This window comes from Calypte anna, chromosome 21 (genome assembly GCF_003957555.1).
Source record: "Calypte anna isolate BGI_N300 chromosome 21, bCalAnn1_v1.p, whole genome shotgun sequence".
Lineage (NCBI taxonomy): Eukaryota > Metazoa > Chordata > Aves > Apodiformes > Trochilidae > Calypte > Calypte anna.
Window position 1 is genome coordinate 5,592,946 of NC_044266.1, and position 21,183 is coordinate 5,614,128.

A 21,183-nucleotide genomic window follows, 5' to 3' on the forward strand; every position below is an offset into this window, starting at 1 on the left:
TGTAGGGTTTCCAATAAAGCCGTTTCGGCCGTGACGCACGCGTGGGCTACAGCAGGATCACCGGGTGGGGAAACTGAGGCAAGGAACCCCTGCCTTCCTCATCACCCCCTCCTGAACTCACCCGCCTGTCGCTAGCACATTTTGAGTGAAAATAGAGGAAAATCCGGCAAAACGCCCCCACCCCCCCTCCAGAGGTGCACCCCACTTCACTTCCCTTCATGAAGAAGGGGGTGGGCTCAGAACCAACAACCAAGAGTGGGTGCATCCCAGTCCTCCCAGTCCTCCCAGTAAAACCCGGCAGAGGGCACCAGTAAGCCCAGTTTGTTGCCTTGTCTCACTCCCCCCCCCACTCCCCCAGCCCCCCCGTGCTGGCAGCGGGGGGAGGGTGGAGGAAGGGGAGGAGGAGGAGGAGGCGAAGGCCGAGTGCGGGGGGGATTTAAGGGCTGGCGGTCCCCCCCCAGCCTCCTCCCGCCGCCCAGGAGGGACGTGGGTGTCGCGACCCAAGTTTCTGCGGGTACGTGCGTGTGCGTGTGTCCCCGGCAGTAAGGACCCCCCCCCAGGGGACATTGTTGCCACCCCCGGGGGAAAGAGAGGGGTGAGCGGTGTCCCTGGGGAGCGCGGAGGGGGGCGGGAAGGGATAGGGGAGTGACCGGGGGGCTGCGATGGGTGCACGGGTGTGCAACAGAGACGCGAGTGCAAGAGGGACACGGGAAGGGGACACGGGGTGTGATGGGGACAGGAGTGCGTGCAGGAGGGACACGGGGGTACAACGGGGGCACGATGGGGACAGGAGTGTGTGCAAGAGGAACACGGGGCTGTGATAGGGGCACCGGTGTGCAACGGGGACACAGGGGCACAATGGAGACATAAGGGTGTGCAACGGGGGCACGAGGGTGCAACAGGGACACCAGATGTGCAACAGCGACTTGGGGGCACGGTGGGGACACAGATGTGCAACGGGGACGCCTGAGTGTGTGATGGGCGTGCAACAGGGACAGATGTGCAAGGGGGACATGGGCAGTCAGTGGGGACATGGAGACACGATGAGGACACCAGCTGGGAGCAGGGGTGTGGGATGGGGCTGCAGGTGTGCAGTGGGGACATGGGATGGGGACAGGGACACAGGACAGGGATACAGGAATGTGATGGGGAGGTGGGCATGGGATTAGAAGGAGACACGGGATGGGGACATAGAAGGGATGGGACACGGGTGACACGGCCATGCGGTGGGGCCAGGGTCACACAATGGTGACCCAGCCATGTGCCAGGGCTCCCCTCTGCCACCAACCCCCCAGCCCCAGGTTGGTGCCAGCGAGGTGACGCCCCCCTGAACCCGTGACCTGGGGCGGGGGGGAGCTGGCACATCCCCACGGGGGTCATGCGACATTTCTCTCCCATGCTCGCTTGGCCGAGTCCCGGGGCAAAGGTCTCGGCAGGGAAACTGAGGCACGGGGTGGCCGGGTGCCCCCTTCCCTCTGCAGCTCTCTCCTCTCCAGCACCCACCCAGCACCGCAGAATGAAGGTTCTCCTCCTCATCTTCTTTGCCCAGCTTGGCTCCACATCACTGGTCCCTGGTAGGTGAGGTTTGGGGGTGGTGAGCGGCACCCAAAAAGTGGGTGCTGTTGGGTGCGATGGATCTTGGTGTCCCCCACCCCACAGAGAGGGAGAAGGACCCCGAGTACTGGAGGGCACAGGCACAGGAGACCCTGCGGGAGGCTCTGAGGCTCCAGCATCTCAACCAGAACGTGGCCAAGAACCTCATCCTCTTCCTGGGTGATGGTGAGAAGGGGGCACCCAGCCCGGGGGGAGGGGGAAAGGGGCAGTGTGAAACGGGGGGCAGGGTAAAGTGTGAGTGTGATAAAGTGGGTGAGGTGTTAAATTGGGTTTGCAACAACTTGGGTGCTGGGATAAGCTGGGTGCTGGGATAAACTGGGTTTGTCATGATCTGGGTGTGCAATAAACTGGGAGCTGCAAAAAAAAGTTGGGGCTGCAATAAGTTCTGCCTGTGATAAACTCGATTTGCCATAAATCATGTGCAGGGGCAAAGGGGGTTTGCAATGAACTGGGTGCTGGGAGGAACTGGGTTTGCAGTAACTTGGGTGCTGGGTTGCTGGGATGAACTGGGTTTGCAGGGAACTGGGTGCTGGGCTAAGTCAGTGTTGCAATGAACTGGGTGCTGGGTAAATTTGGGTTGCAGTAAGCCAGGTGCTGGGATGAACTGGGTTTGCAACAAGCTGGGTGCTGGGATAAAATGAGTTTGCAATAAAGTGGGTGCTGGGATCGAGTTTGCAGTGAACCTGGTGCTGGGATGAGTCCGCCTTGCAATGAGCTGGGTGTTGGGATCAACTGGGTTTGCCACGACGGGGGTGTTGGGATGAACTGGGTTCGCCATGAGTGGGGTGCTGGGCCGTATGGAGCTGTGGGGTGCTGAGCTGGGGTGCCTGGCAGGGATGGGAGTCTCCACCGTCACGGCCGCCCGCATCCTGAAGGGGCAGCTGCAGAACCGCAAGGGCGAGGAGAGCCTCCTGGAGATGGAGAAGTTCCCCTACGTCGCCTTGGCCAAGGTGAGCCCCCCCGGGGCACCCCTCCCCAGCCCAGGGGAGGGGACACCCAGATGACACCCCCACTATCCCCCCCCGGCAGTCAGAGCCGGGCAGGCGGCATGGAACGGGAGCTGGAATGAGGTCAGGGGCGGGCGCAGGGAGCTGGGCCGGTGCCCGTGGGAACGGCCCGGGGGGGCAGGAGGAGGCCGGGACCCCCCCGCGGGCGTTTGGCGGAACAAAAGGCGCTTTTTAAATTGTTTTCTTTGTTTTAATTATTACATCGGAAATCTCAGCCGCCGGCTCCCTGCGCCTCACCGGGGATGCTCGTGGGGGCTTCCCTCTCCTTGCCTGCAAATGGGCTGAAAAAAGGCAAAAAGCATCAAAGTGCAGGGAGGGGTGAGATGTGACTGTGTCATGGGGAGCAAGGAAAGAGGGGGACAAAGGGGAAAGAGGGGGGCACAGGAAGGATGGGGGTGTGGCGTGGCCAGACAGAGTGGGGAGGAGAGCTCCAGGGGGAAGACTGTGACGATGGACATCCAGAGTGGTAGTGATGGTGGGGGAGATGGAGATGGGGGAGGATATGGAGATGGTGGAGGAAGTAGCAATGATGGAGAAGGTGGGGATGGTGGAGGAGTGGGGATGGTGGTGAAGATGGTGATGGTGGAGGAGATAGTGATGGTGGATGAAGTAACAATGATGGAGAAGGTGAGGATGGTGGAAGAGGTGGAAATGGTGGAGGAGGCGGTGATGGTGGTTAAGATGGTGATGGTGGAGGAAGTAACGATGGAGAAGGTGGGGATGGTGGAGGAGGTGGGGATGGCAGTGAAGATGGTGGTGGTGGAGGAGATAGTGATGGTGGAGGAAGTAACGATGGAGGAGGTGAGGATGGTGGAAGAGGTGGAAATGGTGGAGATGGTGATGGTGGTGAAGATAGTGATGGTGGAAGAAGTAGCAATGATGGAGGAGGTGGGAACGGAGGAGGAGGTGGGGATGGAGGAGAAGATAGTGATGGAGGAGGAGGTGGGGATGGTGCTGATGGTTTATTAATCTCCCTCCCCCAGACCTACAACACCAACGCGCAGGTGCCGGACAGCGCGGGCACGGCCACCGCCTACCTGTGTGGTGTCAAAGCCAACGAGGGGACAGTGGGTGTCAGTGCCGGTGTCACCCGGGACCGCTGCAACACCACCAAGGGGCAGGAGGTGACCTCCATCCTGCGCTGGGCAAAGGATGAAGGTGAGGTGTTGGCGGGTGCTGGGGTGAAGCGCTGGGGGTTTTGGGGGTGTTCTCACCGTCACCCCCTCACCCCCCAACTCGTGGTGCAGGCAAGGCAGTGGGCATTGTCACCACCACCCGGGTGACCCACGCGACACCCAGCGCTGCCTACGCCCACTCTGCCAACCGTGACTGGTACTCGGATGGGGAGATGCCCCTGGATGCCCTGGAAGGTGGCTGCAGAGACATTGCCCGGCAGCTGGTGGAGAACATCCCTGACATCGAGGTAGGGATGGGGACAGGGCCACCAGGGATGTGGGCTGGGGCCACCACGGGATGAGCAGAGGCCATGAGGCCAAGCCCAGAGACGGGTAAAGGGCTGGGGAACCCAGGAGGTGTTGGGCTGGAACCACCAAAGGGTGCAAGGCCAGGAGTGGGAGTGGGTACACATGGTCAGGGCCACTCCAGTAGATGTGAAGCTGAGGCCACCAGTGTGTGCAGGACCAGGAGTGCAGCTGGGTACGGGGCCAGGACCAACAATGGGGACAGAGATGGAACCCCCAGAAGATGCTGGGCTGAGACTACAAATGCGAGCAGAACCAGAACCCCTGGTAGCTGTGGAACTGAGGCCACCCATGTGTGTAGAGCCAGAAGAACCCCCAGCAGATATGGGACCAGGACCACCCATGGGTGCAGAACCAGAACCCCCAGCCAGGTTTTGGACCAGAACCATCCATGGGTGCAGAACCAGAACTCCCAGCCAGATTATGGGACCAGGACCACCCATGAGTGCAGAGCCAGAACCCCCAGCATATATGGGACCAGGATCACCCATGGGTGCAGAACCAGAACCCCCACTCAGATTATGGGACCAGGACCACCCATGGGTGTGGCACCAGGACCACTGGGTGGCTATGAGACCAGGACCACCCATGGCTGGGGGTACCAGGCCTGTTGGGTGGCTACAAGTCCAGTCCCACTGATGGCCCAGGACCTCCAGCAGCCATGGGAACAGCTCCTCCTTTCCCATCTTTCCCAGACCCTAAACCCTCCATTTTCCCCCCGATTCTGCCCCTCACTGCGGATTTACTCAGAAATTCAGCCCTGGAAATAAATCCTCTTCTGTCCTTCAAAATAGCCCCAAAGCAAAACATTTCAGCCTGTTATTTAGCTCTTTAATAGCCTCTCCTTTGGGTTTTTTTTCCCTTTAATATAATTTTAACTCTGTCCCAGGCTGGAAATAATTATATAGTGGGGAAAAGAGATTTTTTTTTTCCCTTTTTTTTTTTTTTGCTTAATAATTTTGGCAGTGGCATTTTGCAGCTTTATAATTCACCTTCTGCAGGGAGAAAGGGGGGGGGAATTAAAAAAAAAAAAAAAAAGTTAAAAGAATTATAAATCTCTGCTGGGTTATAAATAACAGAACTCCAAATAAATAAAACTCCAAAGCAAACAGACAGCACTGTGGGATGGGGCTCCAGCCCAGAGGGTTCACCCGGGGACCCCGATGTGGAGCATCCTTCCCACAGCTGGGGAAAAAAAAAAAAAAAAAAAAAAAAGCCAAAATTTGCTGCTGGAAATGATTATTTTTGTCCTGGGTTTTTAATTAATAGGAAGAGATTTCAGGGTTATTTTGAGAGAGGTGACATTCCTCGGGTGTTTTCTCCTGCTTGGTTTTGTTTTTTTTCCTGGACATCCCTCTCCTCCTCCTCCTCCTCAGGCTTCCCCCTCCTCCTCTGATCTGAACCCAAAATAAAAGGGGGGAAAAAAATCATCTAAAAGGAATGAAAAAGATTTTTTAAAAGTGCATTTTCCATCCCCCCCTCCCAGGTGATCTTGGGTGGGGGAAGGAAATACATGTTCCCCAAAAATGCCAGCGACGTGGAGTATCCCCAGGAGGACAAACACCGAGGGACCCGCCTGGACCGCAGGGACCTGGTCCAGGCCTGGCACGATGCCAAACCCCGTGGCAAGGTGACAAGGGACATTTTTTGTTTTGTTTTGGGTTTTTTGGTTTTTGGTTGTTTTTTTTTTGGGTGTGGGAGGTATACACAGACACATCGCCCCACAAAGCCATTCCCTGGGGAATTCATTTTGGGGAAGCAAGAGACTCAAGCAGCACCTCAGGTTGGTGGGGGTGATGGGGAGGTGACAACCGCCCTGTGTCCCCTCCCCTCCCCTCCTTTTCTGTCCCCAGGTGGCCAAGTACGTGTGGCACCGGCGGGACCTGCTGGCACTCAACCTCAGCCGTGTGGACTTCCTTCTGGGTGAGCCCCAGCACCCAAGGGTGCCCCAGATGGGTGCTTTGGAGGGGAAAAGCCCTGGCCTGGGGTGGCAAATTACACCCTGGAGGTGCTGGTGTCCCAAGGAGATGCTCGGTACAACCCCCCCTAAGATGCTGGAAGCCCCCAAGGGTACACCCCAAAGATGCTGGTACCCCCTCCCTGAGATGCTGGCACCCCACCTGGGGTTGCTGGGGTTGTTGGCACCCCCCTGGGGATGCAGTACCAGCCCCTCCAGGGATACTGGTACCCCCAAAAGGACAGTGGTACCCCCCCAAAACAAAAAAAGATGCTGCTATCCTCAAAGGATGCTGTTATTCCCCTCCCCAAATGATACTGATACCCCAAAGGATGCTGTTACCTGCCCCCAAAGATGCTGCTACCCCTAAGGTCCCCCCCAGAGGGATGCAGTCACCCCCAAAAAGGATTCCATTATATCCCTCACCCCCCCAGGATATTGCTGTTCCTTTGGGGATGTTTTTACTCCCTGATGGATTCTGTTATCCCCCTAAAAAAAAAAAAAAAGCTGTTAGGAGCCCTGGGGATGCTGCTTTCCCCCCCAGAGACACTTCAATCCACTCTGCCCGGGAGTTCTCTTCCCTGGGGGGGAGCATGGGGGGGGTTTTGGCCCGTGCTGCCCTTTCCCAGCCTGGAGGAAGGAAGGGCCGGAGCATCCCTACTCCTATCTTATCTCCCTGGATCCAGTGGAGGGGAGGGACCAAAGGGGGGAAGGATTTGACCCTTAGGGCTTTTTTTTTTTCTTTTGGGGGGGTGGGGGAGGGAAAAGGTGTTCCCAGCAGTGTCCTTGTCCCCAGGTCTCTTCGAGCCCGGTGACCTGGTGTACGAGTTGGACAGGAATAACGAGACGGACCCGTCCCTGACCGAGATGGTGGGGGTGGCCATCAGGATGCTCCAGAAAAACCCCCGAGGGTTCTTCCTCCTGGTGGAAGGTTTGAGGGGGGGTGGGGGAGGCTGTGACACGGGGGGAGTGATAGAATGGGGGGGTGCAAAGGGGGGCTGGGGGATGAGGAAAGGGAGGGGGGATAAAAAGGGGGGAGAGAGGGGGTGGGAGGGATACAAAGGGGAGGATAAAAGGGTAGATAATGAGGTTGATGGGGTTCTCAGCTGGGTTGCAAAGGGGGAAGGAATAAGGGGATGTAAAGAGGGGTGAAGAAAAGGGGGGGTAACGGGAGGGTAAAGGAGGTGAGGGGATGTGTTCAGGGGTAGAGGAGGTGATGTGGATGCAAGGAGGGGGTGCAAATGGGGGGGTAAAGGGGGTGATGGGGAATGGAAAGGGGGGAAAAGGGGGATGATGTGGGGGTGCAAAGGGGAAAAGAGAAGAGGGACAAAGGGGGAGAAGCAATGCAGAGGAGAAGAGGGGTGATGGGGTGCAAAGGGAGGGAAAGGAGTGTGATGGGGGGGGGAAGATGCCGAGGTGTGGGGCAGGGGGGGAGATGCCAAGAGGTGTGGGGAGGATGGCAAGGGGTATGGGGGGAGATGCCAGGGGGTATGGGGGGGATGCCAAGGGGTATGGGGGGAGATGCCAGGGGGTATGGGGGGGATGCCAAGGGGTAATGGGGGGGGGATGCCAGGGGGTATGGGGGGGTGATGCCAGGGGGTATGGGGGGGTGATGCCAGGGGGTATGGGGGGGATGCCAAGGGGTATGGGGGGAAGATGCCAGGGGACATGGGGGGGAGATACCAAGGGGTATGGGGGGGAGATGCCAGGGGGTGTGGGGGGGAGATGCCAGGGGGTGTGGGGGGGAGATGCTGAGGGGGATGGGGGGGAGATGCCAAGGGGTGCTGTGCCCTCAGGGGGTCGGATCGACCACGGGCACCACGAGGGGAAGGCAAAGCAGGCCCTGCATGAGGCAGTGGAGCTGGACAGAGCCATCGGGCTGGCCTCCCGCCTGACCTCCCCCAGGGACACCCTCAGCGTTGTCACCGCTGACCACTCCCACGTCTTCACCTTCGGGGGCTACACCCCCCGTGGGAACCCCATCTTCGGTGAGGCCCAGGGCTGGGGGACAACCTTGGAGACCAGCCTGGGGATGGGACAGTCCTGGGGGATCGGGAAAACCCTGGGGATGGGACAACCAGGGAATGGAGCAACTCTGGGGATGGGACAACCCAGGGGATGGGACCATCACCTTGGGAGACTGGAAAAACCCTGGGAATGGGACAACCAGGGGCTGGAGCAACCCTGGGGATGAGACCACCAGCCTGGGGGATGGACCACCACCCAGGGGGATCAGAAAAACCCCGGAAATAGAACAACTGTAGGGATGGGACCATCACCCTGGGGGATCAGAAAAACCCCAGGAATGGGACAACCGTAGGGATGGAGCAACCCTGTGGATGGGACCATCACCCCGAGGGGGATCAGGAAAAACCTGGGGATGGGACAACCCTGGGAATGGAACCATCACCTTGGGGATGGGATCACCACCTTAGGGGATTGGAAAAAACCTGGGAATGGGACAACCAGGGGCTGGAGCAACCCTGGGGATGGGACCACCACCCTGGGGGATCAGAAAAACTGGGAATGGGACCATCACCCTGAGGGATTAGGAAAACCCTGGGGATGGGACAACCCAGGGGATGGGACCATCACGTTGGGGATGGGATGACCACCTTGGGGGATTGGAAAAACCCTGGGAAGGGGACAACCAGGGGCTGGAGCAACCCTGGGGATGGGACCACCACCCTGGGGGATCAGAAAAACTGGGAATGGGACCATCACCCTGAGGGATTAGGAAAACCCTGGGGATGGGACAACTGTAGGGATGGAGCAACCCTGGGGGTGGGACTACCACCTTGGGGGGATCAGGAAAATCCTGGGGATGGGACAACCCAGGGGATGGAACCATCACCTTGGGGATGGGATGACCACCTTGGGGGATTGGAAAAACCCTGGGAATGGGACAACCAGGGGCTGGAGCAACCCTGGAGATGAGACCACCAGCCTGGGGAATGGACCACAGCCCTGGGGGATCAGAAAAACCCTGGGAATGGGACAACCAGGGGATGGGACAACCCTGGGGATAGACCACCAACCTAGGGATCAGAAAAACCCTGGGAATAGGAGAACCCTGGGGATGGGACCACCACCCTGCGGGGATCAGAAAAACCCTGGGGATGGGATAACCCTGGGGTGGGACAACCAGGGAATGGAGCAACCCTGGGGATGGGGCCACCACCTGGATGTCACTGTCCTGCTGATGGTGCCACCACCACCACCAGGTCTGGCCCCGATGCAGAGTGATGTGGATCGCAAACCTTTCACCTCCATCCTCTATGGGAATGGCCCTGGGTATAAAATTGTGGCAGGGGAACGAGAAAACGTCTCTGCTGTGGACTTTGGTGAGTCTGGAGTTGTTACAGCAGGGCAAAAAAGCAGTGGGGATTTAACATCTCTCAGTTTTGTGGTGTTTTCCTTCTCCTTAAGTAGTGGGATTTCAAAATTAATCCTATTTTGGAATTTTCTTGCCCCAGTGCAAGGGGAAAGTAGTGGGGTTTGGAAATTAATCTTATTTTTGGTTTGTTTTTTTGTTTTTTTTGCCCAAGTGCATGGCCAAGAGTAAAGAGGTGGGGTTTTTGTCTTGGTTTTTTTAATGAAACTTATTTAGGAGGTTTATTTGCCCCAGTGCATAACTAAAAGTAGTGGGATTTTTAAATTAATCTTATTTGTGGGGTGTTTTATTTTCCTCAATACTAAAGCAGTGGGGTTTTAAAATCAATCTTATTTGGGGAGGTTTTTGCCCCATTGCACAGCTGAAAGCAACGTTTTTCTTTAAATTAACCTTATTTTGGGGCTTTTCTTGCCCCTACTCATGGATAAAACAGTGGGGTTTTAAAATTCATCTTATTTTGGGGTTTTGCTCTTTTTTTTGCCCCAAAGCAGGACAAAGAGTAATGGTTTGGGTTTGGTTTTTTTAACCTAATCTTATTTTGGGAGTTTTTTTGCATTTTTCCTTCATTAACCTTATTCAGGGAGCATTTTTTTTTTTCCCCAATACACCACTCAAGCAGCAGGGTTTTAAAAATCAATCCTATTTAGGGACTTTTCTTCCCCAGGAAAGAAATCAACACTTTCTGAGCACTAAGCTGGTTTTCAATAGTGATTTTTAACAACTGCCCCCCCTCCTCTTTTCCCCCTTTTCCCCCCACAGCCCACGCTGACTACCAGGCTCAGTCGGCCGTCCCGCTGCGCCAGGAGACCCACGGGGGGGAGGACGTGGCTGTTTTTGCCCGTGGGCCCATGGCCCACCTGCTCCACGGGGTCCACGAGCAGAATTACATCCCCCACGCCATGGCTTACGCCGCCTGCATCGGCCCCAACCACGGCCACTGCAGCTCTGCCACCCGCCCTGCCACCACCCTCCTGCCCTTCCTCCCCCTCCTCATCCTCCTCTCCTAAAAAAAAAAAAAAAAAAAAAAAAAAAAACCACCCTGGGGGGAGGGGATTTATTTTTAATTCCTAACCCTTTTTTTTTTTTTAATTTTTTTTTTTATTTTTGGGGGGGAAAAAAATCGGTGGTTTGGTGCTTTGTAAATACACAGCCCCTGTCATTAGCAGCCTCGCCTGCCCCAAACCCACCCTGGGATTTGAGGAGGGGGGGTGGGGGGGGGAGAAGGAAACCTCAATGAATAAATTCCTCCCCCCTCCTCCCTTCTCCCTCCTCCCAAAACCCTTTTGGAACAAGACACCGTGGAACCAAATCCCAAAAATGCCACCCGGGTTGGCCCCTGGGCTGAGGACTGAGCCCAACTCATCACATGGGTGGGCAGCCTGAAACCACGGGGAGGAGGCAGGAGATGGGGGGGGGGGTTGGGGGGAAGGGGAAATAAAATAAATAAAAAAACCCCCCAAAACCCAACTCACTGCGTTAATTCTTCCCCCAGACTTGGGTTTGCTGGCTCCGGAGGGGGGGGAGGGGGGGAAGGGTATTTTGCTTGAAAAAGCTTTGGTTTTAGGCAATTTGGTGCCTGGAGAAGGATGGGGGGGGGAGGGGGGGGGAGGAGAAACAGAACTTAGGGTGATTTTGGGGTGAATAGTGGGGTGGGGGGGTGAGAATTTAAGGGGTGGCACCGGCAGCCCCCGCCCCCTTCGGGTAGTAGGGGGAGGTAATTAGGGAGGGGAAATAGAGGAGGTTAATTAGGGGAGGGGGCAATTAGGAGAGGGGGAAATTAGGGGAGGGAGCTTTGGCAGCTGGCAGGGTGGTGGGGAGGGGGATTGGAGCCTGAGGGAGCACGGGGGGGGGCTGAGGGTGCAAATCCCCCTCCCCCCTTCTTGTTTTTGCTTCATTCCCCACTTTTTTCACTCAATCTCCGCTCCCGTTGTTTGGTTGGTTTATTTTGGTTTTTTTTTTCACCAACAAAACTTTGGAGCAGGCGAAGGCGGGGACCAGAATGGGGATGAGAAAGGGGGTGTCTGTGACCCCCCCCCCCTCAGCTTCCACCTTCCCCCCCTCCCTTTGCACCCACGCTGCCACCGCGGTGTCCCCAGCCGGTCCCCAAGCCCTGGAGCTTCCCGGCATCCCGGCGCTCCCGAGCTATGTTTAACCAGCCCCGGGGTGCTTCGTGGTTTTTAGGGGTTCAGGGAGGGGGGGGGACGAAGAGGGAAGCGGGGGGGAAACCGCTTTTTCTTGGCCGGAGGATTTGGCACCAAGCTGGTGGCCACCGGGGCTGCCATCCAAATGCCACTCCCCGTGGTGGCTTGGCCACCCGAGATGAAGAAGAAGAGGGGGGGTTGGGGTTGTTTGGGGTTTCTTTTTTTTTTTTGGGGGGGGGAGGCATCCATCGGCACGTGTTGGGGTACCCGAAGCACCCCAAAAATAGCGAAAAATCAAAGCAAGGCTCTGCTCAGCCTGGCTGCTGAGATAACACCCCAAAACTGCAGAAATGGCCCCAAAACTGCAGAAGTGGCCCCAGAACTGCAGAAGTGGCCCCAAAACTGGGGGAATTTGGGGGCGATTTTAAGACTTGGGGAGTTGAGGGACACACAACCCCCCCCCCGAGATATCGGGGACCTCCCAGAGATATAGGGACCTTCCCCACATATCAGGTCCCCCCCATATTGGGGACACCCCACCCCCCCAAGATGTCCCCCCCTCACAGCCATAGCGATAAATAAACCTTTATTTATTTTTATACAGGACTCACGGGAAACACAAACACGATTTGGGGGGGTGGGGGGGCTTGGAAAATAATCCCACTCCCCCTCCCCTCCCCCCCACCCCCCAAATTCCAGCATCTGACCCATTCCGGAGCTTTTTTCCCTTAAAATAAAAGTGAGGGGAGGGGGGAATGGGGGGGCCCCACTTACCCTGGATTTGAGCCCCCCACCTGATTTTTTTTTTTTTGGGGGGGGGAGGGAAGTGGTCGGGTTGGACCCGCTCGTCATTTGGGACACCCCCCACCGCCCCCCCCATGGGGCTCACAGCAGAACAGGGGGGCCCATGGTGGTCTGTCACCCCCTCCCCCCCCCCCAAAAGGATTTTGAGGTGACAAAGATTGTCTGGAGGGGGGGACACCCCCCATTTTTGGAGGAGTGCCCCCCCTCATCCTGCACCGGGGACGATGGCTTCAGCTCCTGGCACGGGGGTGGCATACGGGGTGGGGGTGTGAAGTGGTGACACCCCCTTCCCCCGGGGTGTCATGGGGAGGGTAATTATGAGCCCTGTGTGGGAGAATATCAGTGGGGGCACCCCAAAAAATGGGTGTCCCCATGTTGGGGTGCAGAAGGGACGGGGGGGGGGGGCACATCCTTACCGGGTTGGGGGGTGGCTGCTCCAGCTGGATTTTGATCTCGGGGCAGGGGGGTTCAGAGGGGGGGTGGCCTGGGGGGAAGGGGAGGGGAAATTGAGGGGCCAATGGGGTTGTGACCACCCTTGGGGGTCTCCAGCCCCATGGGGGGGCTGACCCCCCCACTGATGTGCTACCTGGGGGTGTCCTGGGGGGGTCATCCTGCCAGGGGTTGTCAGTGAAGGCGTCGCGGGGGGTTCCCGAGGGTGAGCGGCTCTCCTAAGGGTGCAGGGGGGGTCAGAGGGTGCTGCCCCATCCCTCCCCCCCTGCAGCACCCCTCGCCCCCCACCCCCCAGCCCGCCCTCCCCCGTACCCCGCCCGGCTCCTCGGCGGTGCTGCCCAAGCTGCTGGCGCTGGAGGAGGAGCGGGAGAAATCCGGCGGCTCCGGCTTCTCAGGCCTGAAAGGGACAGGGGCAGGGACAGGGAAGGGACAGGGACAGGGAAGGGACAGGGACAGGCTGGTAACGCACCGTGTGGCCGCCGCCATGGCCCACCGTGACGCTGCGCTGTCCCTAGGGCACCCTGTCCCTGTGCCATCCCTGGGACACCCTGTGTTATCCCATCCCTGGGATGTCCCCTCCTTGTGTCACTCTGTCGCCATGCCATCCCATCCCTGTGTCACCCTGTCCCGATGTCATCCCATCCCTGGAATGTCCCATTGCCATGCCATCCTATCCCCATGTCAGCTCTGTGTCACCCTGTGTCACCCTGTCCCCATACCTTCTCATCCCTGGGATGTCCCATCCCTGTGTCACTGTCCCCATGCCACCCTATCCCCGTGCCCCCCCATCCCCGGGTCATCCCATATTCCCAGTCACCCCAATGTCACCCTGTCCCCATCTCACCTTGACAGCCATTCCAGTGACCTTTGTCCTGCTGCCCCCCAGTCCCCGTGTCACCCCCGTGTCCCCTGTCCCAATGCACCCTTAGTCCTGTGTCATTCTGGTGCTCCCCAGTCCCCGTGTCACCCCTCTGTCCCTCATCCCAGTGCTCCCCACTTCCCATGTCTCTCCAGTGCCCCCCCCGATGCCCCTCAGTCCCCATGTCACCCGTGTTTCCCCCACTCCAGTCCCTCCCTCCCAGTCCCACCCCAATCCCTGTGTCACCCTGATGTCACGTCATTCCTGTGTCACTTCACTGACCCCCGTCCCGGTGTCCCCCTCTCCCCGTGTCACCCCTCTTTCCGCTGTCCCAGTACCCTCCCTGGCCCCGTGTCACCCCTGTGTCCCCCACCCCAGTCCCCGTGTCACCCCGGTGCTCCCGGTCCCAGTGTCCCCCAGTCCCGGTGTCCCCGGTGCCGCAGACCTGCCGGGGTGGGGGCGGCTCTCTGGGGAGCTTTGTGCGGAGCTGCTGCCCTCGGGGGGGGCGGCGGGGCCGTCCCTGGGGGAGGCGGCGGGCGGTGAGGGGGCAGCGGGCGGGCCCGGAGGTGCCGCCCCGCCCCGGTCCCGGCGCTCACCTGCCGGCCGGTGCCTCCTGGATGCTCTCGATCCCGATGGCGCTGGAGCGGCGGGACCCCAACGGGCCGGGCCGCCGCCTCGACGGACTCTTCCCGGGCACCAGCAGCGCCTGCGGGTCGCCGTTAACCGAGGGAGGGGGACACCGAGAGTGGGGACGCACACACACACCGGTGTGTGGGGGGGACAGGGACAGCCCCCCCGTGCCGGGTACCCACCTCCTCCACCGAGCCCAGCCCGATGGCACTGCCGCGGCGTCCCCGCCGGCTCCCGGGCACCAGCAGCGACTGAGGGGGCACCGGGTCAGGGCCGGGGGCAGCGGGGGAACAGTGGGAACGGGGGGGGAACCGGGAGGGGCGTGGCCATCGGGAGGGGCGTGGCCATCGGAAGGGGGCGTGGGTATTGGGAGGGGGCGTGGCAAATGGGAACATACGAAGGGGTGTGGCTTATACAAAGAGGGTGTGGCAAAACCAGAGAGAAGGGAGGGCACTGGGTGATTCAAAAAGGGGCGTGGTTTGTAGGGAGAGGCGTGGCCAATTAGTTTACTGGAGGGGGCGTGGTTTCCGTGAGGTAGGCGTGGTAACAATAAGCCCGGGGGGGCGTGGCCTCAATGTAATGGGCGTGGCCCGTGACCAATTACACGTTCCTGTAGGCGTGGTCTCGGGGAGGGGGCGTGGCTTACAGGGGGCGTTTTCGGGGTGTCCGGCGGTCCGGCTCGGGGTGGGGGGGGGAGCAGGGGGGGTGCTGGGTGGGGGTCGCGGCCCCTCGGCCTCCATGGAGGGGCAGCGGCCCCAGGGCGAGGCCCCCTTTTCCCGTCAGCAGCGGGCGGGGCCGCCCCGGGGCGTTGGGGGTGGGTTGGGTGGGGGTTTGAGGGGGGCCCAGCCGGCACACCCCACCTTGAAGGACTCGAAGAAGCCGGGGGCGGCGGCGCCGTTGTCGGGGCGCTCGTCGTCGGGGCCCAGCCCCAGCATGGCCTGGCTGCGGGCCTGCAGCTCCTCGTGCAGCGTCTCCAGCAGGGCCGCCCGCGTCCGCTCCTGCATCCCCGCACCCTGACACCCCCCGCGGGGAAACCCCCCGGGACACCCACACACACACACACCCACCACCCGGGGAGACACCCACCCTGAGACACCCACACACCCACCCCCGAGACACCTCTTCATCCACCCACCCACCCACCGTGCCCGGGACCCGCAGCACCCACCCCCTCAGCACCCCGCCCCATCTCGATGTGCACCGCACCCATGTCATCACAGCACCCACGTACACAGCCCCCCCCCCATGCATGTCACCCACAGCACCGCACAGCACCCACCCACCCAGCGCTGCTGCCAGCGCAGCACCATCCCCCCATCACCCCCTTCCCAGCACACCCCCCCCCCACAGCACCCAGGAGGGGTGCAGCACCCACACCCACAGCACTGCTGCAGGCACAGCTCGCCCACACCATGCACAGCACCCACAGACACACACACAGCTCTGCAGCAGGCACAGCAGCACCCACGTGCACAGCACCACAGCAAGCTGCAGCACCCACCCCTCTGCACGGCACCCACGCGTGTGGCCCCCCCACTGGGGGCACAGCCTGCACAACACTGCTGCAATCACAGCACCCATGTGCCCCCCCAGCACCCACAGTGCCAGAACCCACGTTGTGCCCAGCACCCATGTGCCCCCCCAGCACCCACAGCCCCGCTTCAGGCATGGCACCCACTGCACATGCACCCACAGCACCCACATCCACAGCTCCCACAGCACCCCTGCACTCATGTTTTGCCCAGCACCCATGGGCCCCACAGCCCCCTCCCCCAAGCTGCACTGTGTGTGCAGCACCTATACCCACAGAAACCCCCCCACAGCACCCACCACAACCACAGCACCCACACCCACAGCACCCACACACAGAGCACCTCTGTACCCACACTGTGCCCCATATCCATGTGCCCCACAGCCCATCCCCCAAGCTGCACTGTGTGCCCAGCACCCATACCCACAGAAACCCCCCCACAGCACCCACCACAACCACAGCACCCACAGCACCCACGCTGTGCCCAGTACCCATGTGCCCTGCAGCCCCCCCAAGTTGCACCATCCAGAACCCCCACCCACAGCACCCACAGCTCCACTGCAGCCACAGCACCCACACCCAAAGAATCCCTGTGCCCCAGAGCATGCATGGCCCCACAGCACCCACCTCCAGAGCCCACCCAGCACCCACCTCCAGAGCCCACCCAGCACCCACCTCCAGCTTGGCAAACTTCTCAGCCTTGTAGCAGGCGTACTCGGCGTTGATGAGCTTGGTTAGCAGGAACTCCTGGAACTCGGGGCCCTGCGGAGGGGTGGGGTGGTAAGGGATGACCCTGGGGAGGGTGCAGCACCCCAGCAGCACCCATGGGTGCTCACCTTCCTGAAGACAGCGGGGTCGGGCAGCGGGGGGCCGAAGAAGGGCACATCATCCCGGGCAGTGACTGAGACCTGCGGGGAGGGAGCAGCATGAGGAGCTGCTCCCTCCCCGGGGGGATGGGGAAACTGAGGCACGGGGAGGGAGGAGGTTACTTTGTAGAGGGTGCCCTGGGTGCTGCCCTGCTCCAGCTGCACCACCACGAAGGCGTGGAGGAAGTTGGAGGCGATCATGTCAGGGACGAAGGGGGTGTTCTCATCCTGGAAGACGATGGCCACGATGTCGTTGCCGATGTGACGCTTCCGCTGCAGCTGCGGGGACAAGGGGGGGGCAAGGGGGGACAAAGGGGGGAGAAGGGGGGGACAGGGAGGGGACAGGGAGGGGACAAAGAAGGAAAAAAGTGGGGGACAGGGAGGAGGACAAGAAGGTGACAGGGAGAGGACGAGGGGGAGGAGGGGGGGGTCACACCCCGGGGGTAAAGGGAATGGCAGACCCTGTACTGCATAGGTGCTTCCCAGCACCCAGGGGTGTCCCCCCTGGAGATCTTGCATCCTGTAGATGACGCCCCCCCCAGCACCCAGGGGTGCTGTGCCAGCCCCTTGCACCCTATAGACACATCCTAGCACCGATGGGTGCTCTGCTAGCTTTTGAGTCCTACTGACAGCCCCCAGCACCCATGGGTGCTCTGACACCACCCTGCATCCTATGGATGTGTCCCAGCACCCATGGACACACCTGAAACTTTGCAACCTATCGACAGCCTCCCAGCACCCATGGGTGATTCCAGAGCCCCTGCACCCCATGGACACCCCCTAAGTATACAGGGGTGCCCAACCATCCCTTTCACCCCATTAGATGCTCTCCAGCACCCATAGGTGCCCAACCCACCCTCGTGACCCATAGCTGCCCTCCAGCACCCATAGGTGTCCCACCAGCTCTGGTGTCCCATAAACCTTCCAGAACCCCACAGAGATGTCCCAGGACCCCCCCCCCTCTCCATACCCAAGCACCACCCAACAACCCACCCAGCAGCACCCATGGGTGCCCCCACCTGCTGGGTGTCCCCTTCGGTATAGGGCAGCTTGGTGGAGACATGGAACATGATCTCCTTGTCCCGGAAGTGGCAGTACACAGACTCACTGCCTGTCTGCCCGTGGGTCACATCCAACCCTCCCCGAAACCTGGGAAACAAGGACCCTGTACCTGGGGGCACCCATGGGTGCTGGGTGTCCCACCCCGTCACCCCATCACCCCCTCACGCACCCCTTGAAGTCCCTCAGCTGCACCCGTTGTCCCAGGACATCGAGGAACTCGGTGAAGGCCGGGCTCTCCTCCGTCGTCCCAAAGAGCTCCTCCTCAGAGGTCTGTGGTGGGGTGAGGATGGGTGCCAGCACCACCCAGAAACACCCCCCCACCCAACATCCTGACCCCCACCCACCCCACCCCATACCTGCCCCAGTTTTTGGTAGATGACCCCAAATTTGAAGTGGTTGCTGAGCACGTGCTCATCAAAGGCGAGGATGAGGCGGGATGCCTGCGGGGTGGGGGAGCACCCATGGGTTGGTTGGGAGCACCCATGGGTGCTCCTGACCCCACCCCTCACCCTGTCACCTTGGGGTAGAGCACAGGGTAGAAGCGATCCACATTGATGTCCTCACACACCAGCTGTGGGAAGGATGAGTGATGCCATGGGGTGTCTCAGGGGAAGGGGGCACCCATGGGTGCTGTCCAGGGGGGGGAGGGTTGCACCCACCTTGGCCATCTGGACCACGTTAGGGAACTCGGCCAGGCAGGAGATGGGCACCACATCGTGCAGGGTGCGGGTGCGGGTGCTGCGGGGGGAGGACAGGGTTAGGGGGTCACCCACCAGCACCCATGGATGCCCCCTGGCACCCTGCTCACCGCAGCAGCAGGTGGAGGTGCTCCTGCTCATCGTACTTGAGGGAGAAGACGAGGTGACCCAGGGCAGGGTCCAGGGAGTAGTAGTTGAAGTGTTCCTGCAGGGAGGGCACCAAACACCCATCACTGTGCCAATGGGTGCTCAGGCTGGTGGGCACCCACACCATGCCCACCAGCACCCACCTCACAGATACTGGTAGGTTCCTCACGCCCATGGACACCTACATCTACAGGCACCCAGGCCATGGGGCACCCATAACCCTGAGCACCCATCCCCATGGGGCACCCATGGCCCCAAGCACCCAGCCCCACAGGTACCACCACCTATGGAGCACCTATAGTGACGGGCACACATGCAGTATGTCACCCATACCACCAGCACCCAATGCCATGGAGCACCCATGTCCATCAGCACCCAGGCTGCTAAACACATGCCATGGGGCATTTAGGTCCCTGAGCACCCATCCCTATGGGGTTCCTGTGTCCATAGAAGCCCCCACCCATGAACACCCTGCATACACGAGCACCTATGCCATGGGGCACCCAGGTCCATGAGCACCCACCCCATGGGGCTTCCACCTACCCTCAGGCACACCCATATGCAAGAGCACCCATGCCACGGGGCCCTCGGGTCCAGGACCACCCATGCCCATGGATACCCAACCCCACATCCATGAGCACCCATGCTCACAAGCACCCACACTTATGGTGTCTCCATGCCCACCCACTCCATGCCCACAGAAAACTCCCTCCCCACAGCAACACCCACCCATGGCTGGAGCACCCCTGGGTGCTCACCTTGCCCAAGAAGTGCTTCCGGTAGATCTTGGCCATGTGGTTCCCCTCCAGCCTCGCTCGGGTGCTGGGTGCCGGGGTTGGGGGGGAGGTGGGTGCCTCGCTCACCTGGTGGTTGGTGCCCTCGATCCAATAACCCCCAAACTGTGGCAGGAGGATGAGGGGGAACGGCCCCTCCCGGCCCAGCACCTGCACCCACAGCCCAGGTGGGTGGGGGGCTCCACACACCCCCCCTCTCGCACCCATCTCCAGGGGCAGTGGGTGCTCTACCTCGTGCACACTGGGGTAGGGGATGTAATCCTCTTCTGTCTGTAAGACAATGGGGTCAGTGAGGGCCAGGGTAGCACCCATGGGTGCTGGGGGTGGGTGAAGGCTGTGGCAGCACCCATGGGTGCTGAGGGGTGGGTGAAGACCATGGAAGCACCCATGAATTGAGGAGGTGGGTGAAGGCCACATTAGCACCCATTGGTGCTGAGGGGGTGGATTAAGGTCATGGTAGCACCCATGGGTGGATGGTTGAAGGCCATGGTGGCACCCATGGGTGCTGGAGGTGGATGGAGGTCATGGTAGCACCCATGGGTTCTGGTTGGGTGTCCCCCCCCCCCCGGATGACACCTACCTTGAGTGGTGGGGGGACGGCGTGCCGGTGCTGGGCCATCCTGCTGCCCTGGGGGAGATGTGGGTGCCCATCACCCTGCTGGGGGCTGGGCACCCTTGGGTGGGGGGCACCCACCGAGGGAAGGGGGGGTTACCTCAGGGTGGGGTGGTTAAGGAAGGGGTGTTGCCAGTTGGTGACACGTCTAGGTGGCCCGGGGGGGTCCTGGGTGGTCCATGGTGCTTCCTGGGGGAGAGGAGATTCCCCCCCCCCCTCACCCTCCTCTGCTCCCGGCAGTGGTGTTAACCCTGGAGCCTACTGAGGGTGGGAGCCCCGCACCCCCCCTGGGCCTGCCGGGAGCCGGGGTGCGGGGTGTTCACTGGGGGGGGAAGGGGAGGGGGGCAGCTTCTGAGCCTCCCCGAAACTCATCGCACCCCCCCACACCCCCATGGGTGCCCCCCGGGACTCAGGAGGCACCTGCCGGGCAGCACCACGGACAGCGCCGGCACCGCCCCGGGACACGGGACAGGGGACACGGGACATGGGACATAGGGACATGGGATATGGAGATATAGGGACATGGGATATGGGGATACAGGGACATGGGATGTGGGGACATATGGACACCAGGACATGGGATATGTGGGACAAGGGACATGGGGGGATACTGGGACATGGGACACAGGGACAGCAGGACACGGGACACCGGACACGTTGGGACGGGCATGGGACACAGGACATGGGAAACGGGACACAGGACACGGACCGTGGACCCAGGGCCACCACGACACGGGCCCTGGGGTGAGCACGGCCCTGGTGCAAACGGGTGTTACCCCCGTGCAAACGCTGCCCCTCGTGCACAGCCCCCCCCCCCCAGTGCAAACACGGATCCTCGTGCAAGCACGAGGGCGCGCACGTGTCCCTGGTGCAAAGGGGCCCCGGTGGAGGCCGCCCCTCCCCGTGCAAACGCGCCCCTCGTGCCCCGGCCCTGGTGCAAACACGACTGCAGGCGAACGCGACAATGTCACCCGACCCCGGGCACGCGTGGCCCCGCGTGCAAACGTGACCCCCCTCCCTTCCTTGTGCAAACGTGACCCCCCCTCCCTGCACCCCCGCGGAGTGACACCCAACAACCCCCCCCCACCCCCCTGGGCTGTGTGGGGTCCTGGGGGGCTGCAACACCCCCACCCCC

General features: G+C 60.6%; 2 protein-coding genes across 2 annotated transcripts; one reads left to right on the top strand and one right to left on the bottom strand.

Moving 5' to 3' along the window:
* The first annotated feature begins 456 nt into the window (after positions 1-456).
* ALPL (alkaline phosphatase, biomineralization associated) lies at positions 457-10,461 on the top strand. Its single transcript, XM_030463642.1, has 12 exons — positions 457-514; positions 1,482-1,574; positions 1,660-1,779; positions 2,449-2,564; positions 3,605-3,779; positions 3,869-4,044; positions 5,589-5,732; positions 5,956-6,025; positions 6,856-6,990; positions 7,856-8,047; positions 9,284-9,403; positions 10,213-10,461. Exons 2-12 carry the CDS (start codon positions 1,517-1,519, stop codon positions 10,458-10,460), a joined length of 1,554 nt encoding a protein of 517 aa, XP_030319502.1. The 5' UTR covers positions 457-514; positions 1,482-1,516; the 3' UTR covers position 10,461.
* A 2,085-nt stretch (positions 10,462-12,546) lies between these two features.
* On the bottom strand, positions 12,547-20,394 carry RAP1GAP (RAP1 GTPase activating protein). The gene is given in 21 exon segments (XM_030463647.1): positions 12,547-12,722; positions 12,815-12,882; positions 12,985-13,066; positions 13,161-13,245; positions 14,153-14,227; positions 14,304-14,413; positions 14,520-14,588; positions 15,198-15,335; positions 16,544-16,630; positions 16,705-16,776; positions 16,858-17,013; positions 17,754-17,883; positions 17,966-18,095; positions 18,098-18,236; positions 18,314-18,367; positions 18,456-18,534; positions 18,605-18,699; positions 19,400-19,585; positions 19,667-19,705; positions 20,016-20,063; positions 20,149-20,394. Coding segments are annotated over 20 exon segments (1,842 nt in total). The 5' UTR covers positions 20,055-20,063; positions 20,149-20,394; the 3' UTR covers positions 12,547-12,713.
* Between the last annotated feature and the right edge of the window lie 789 nt (positions 20,395-21,183).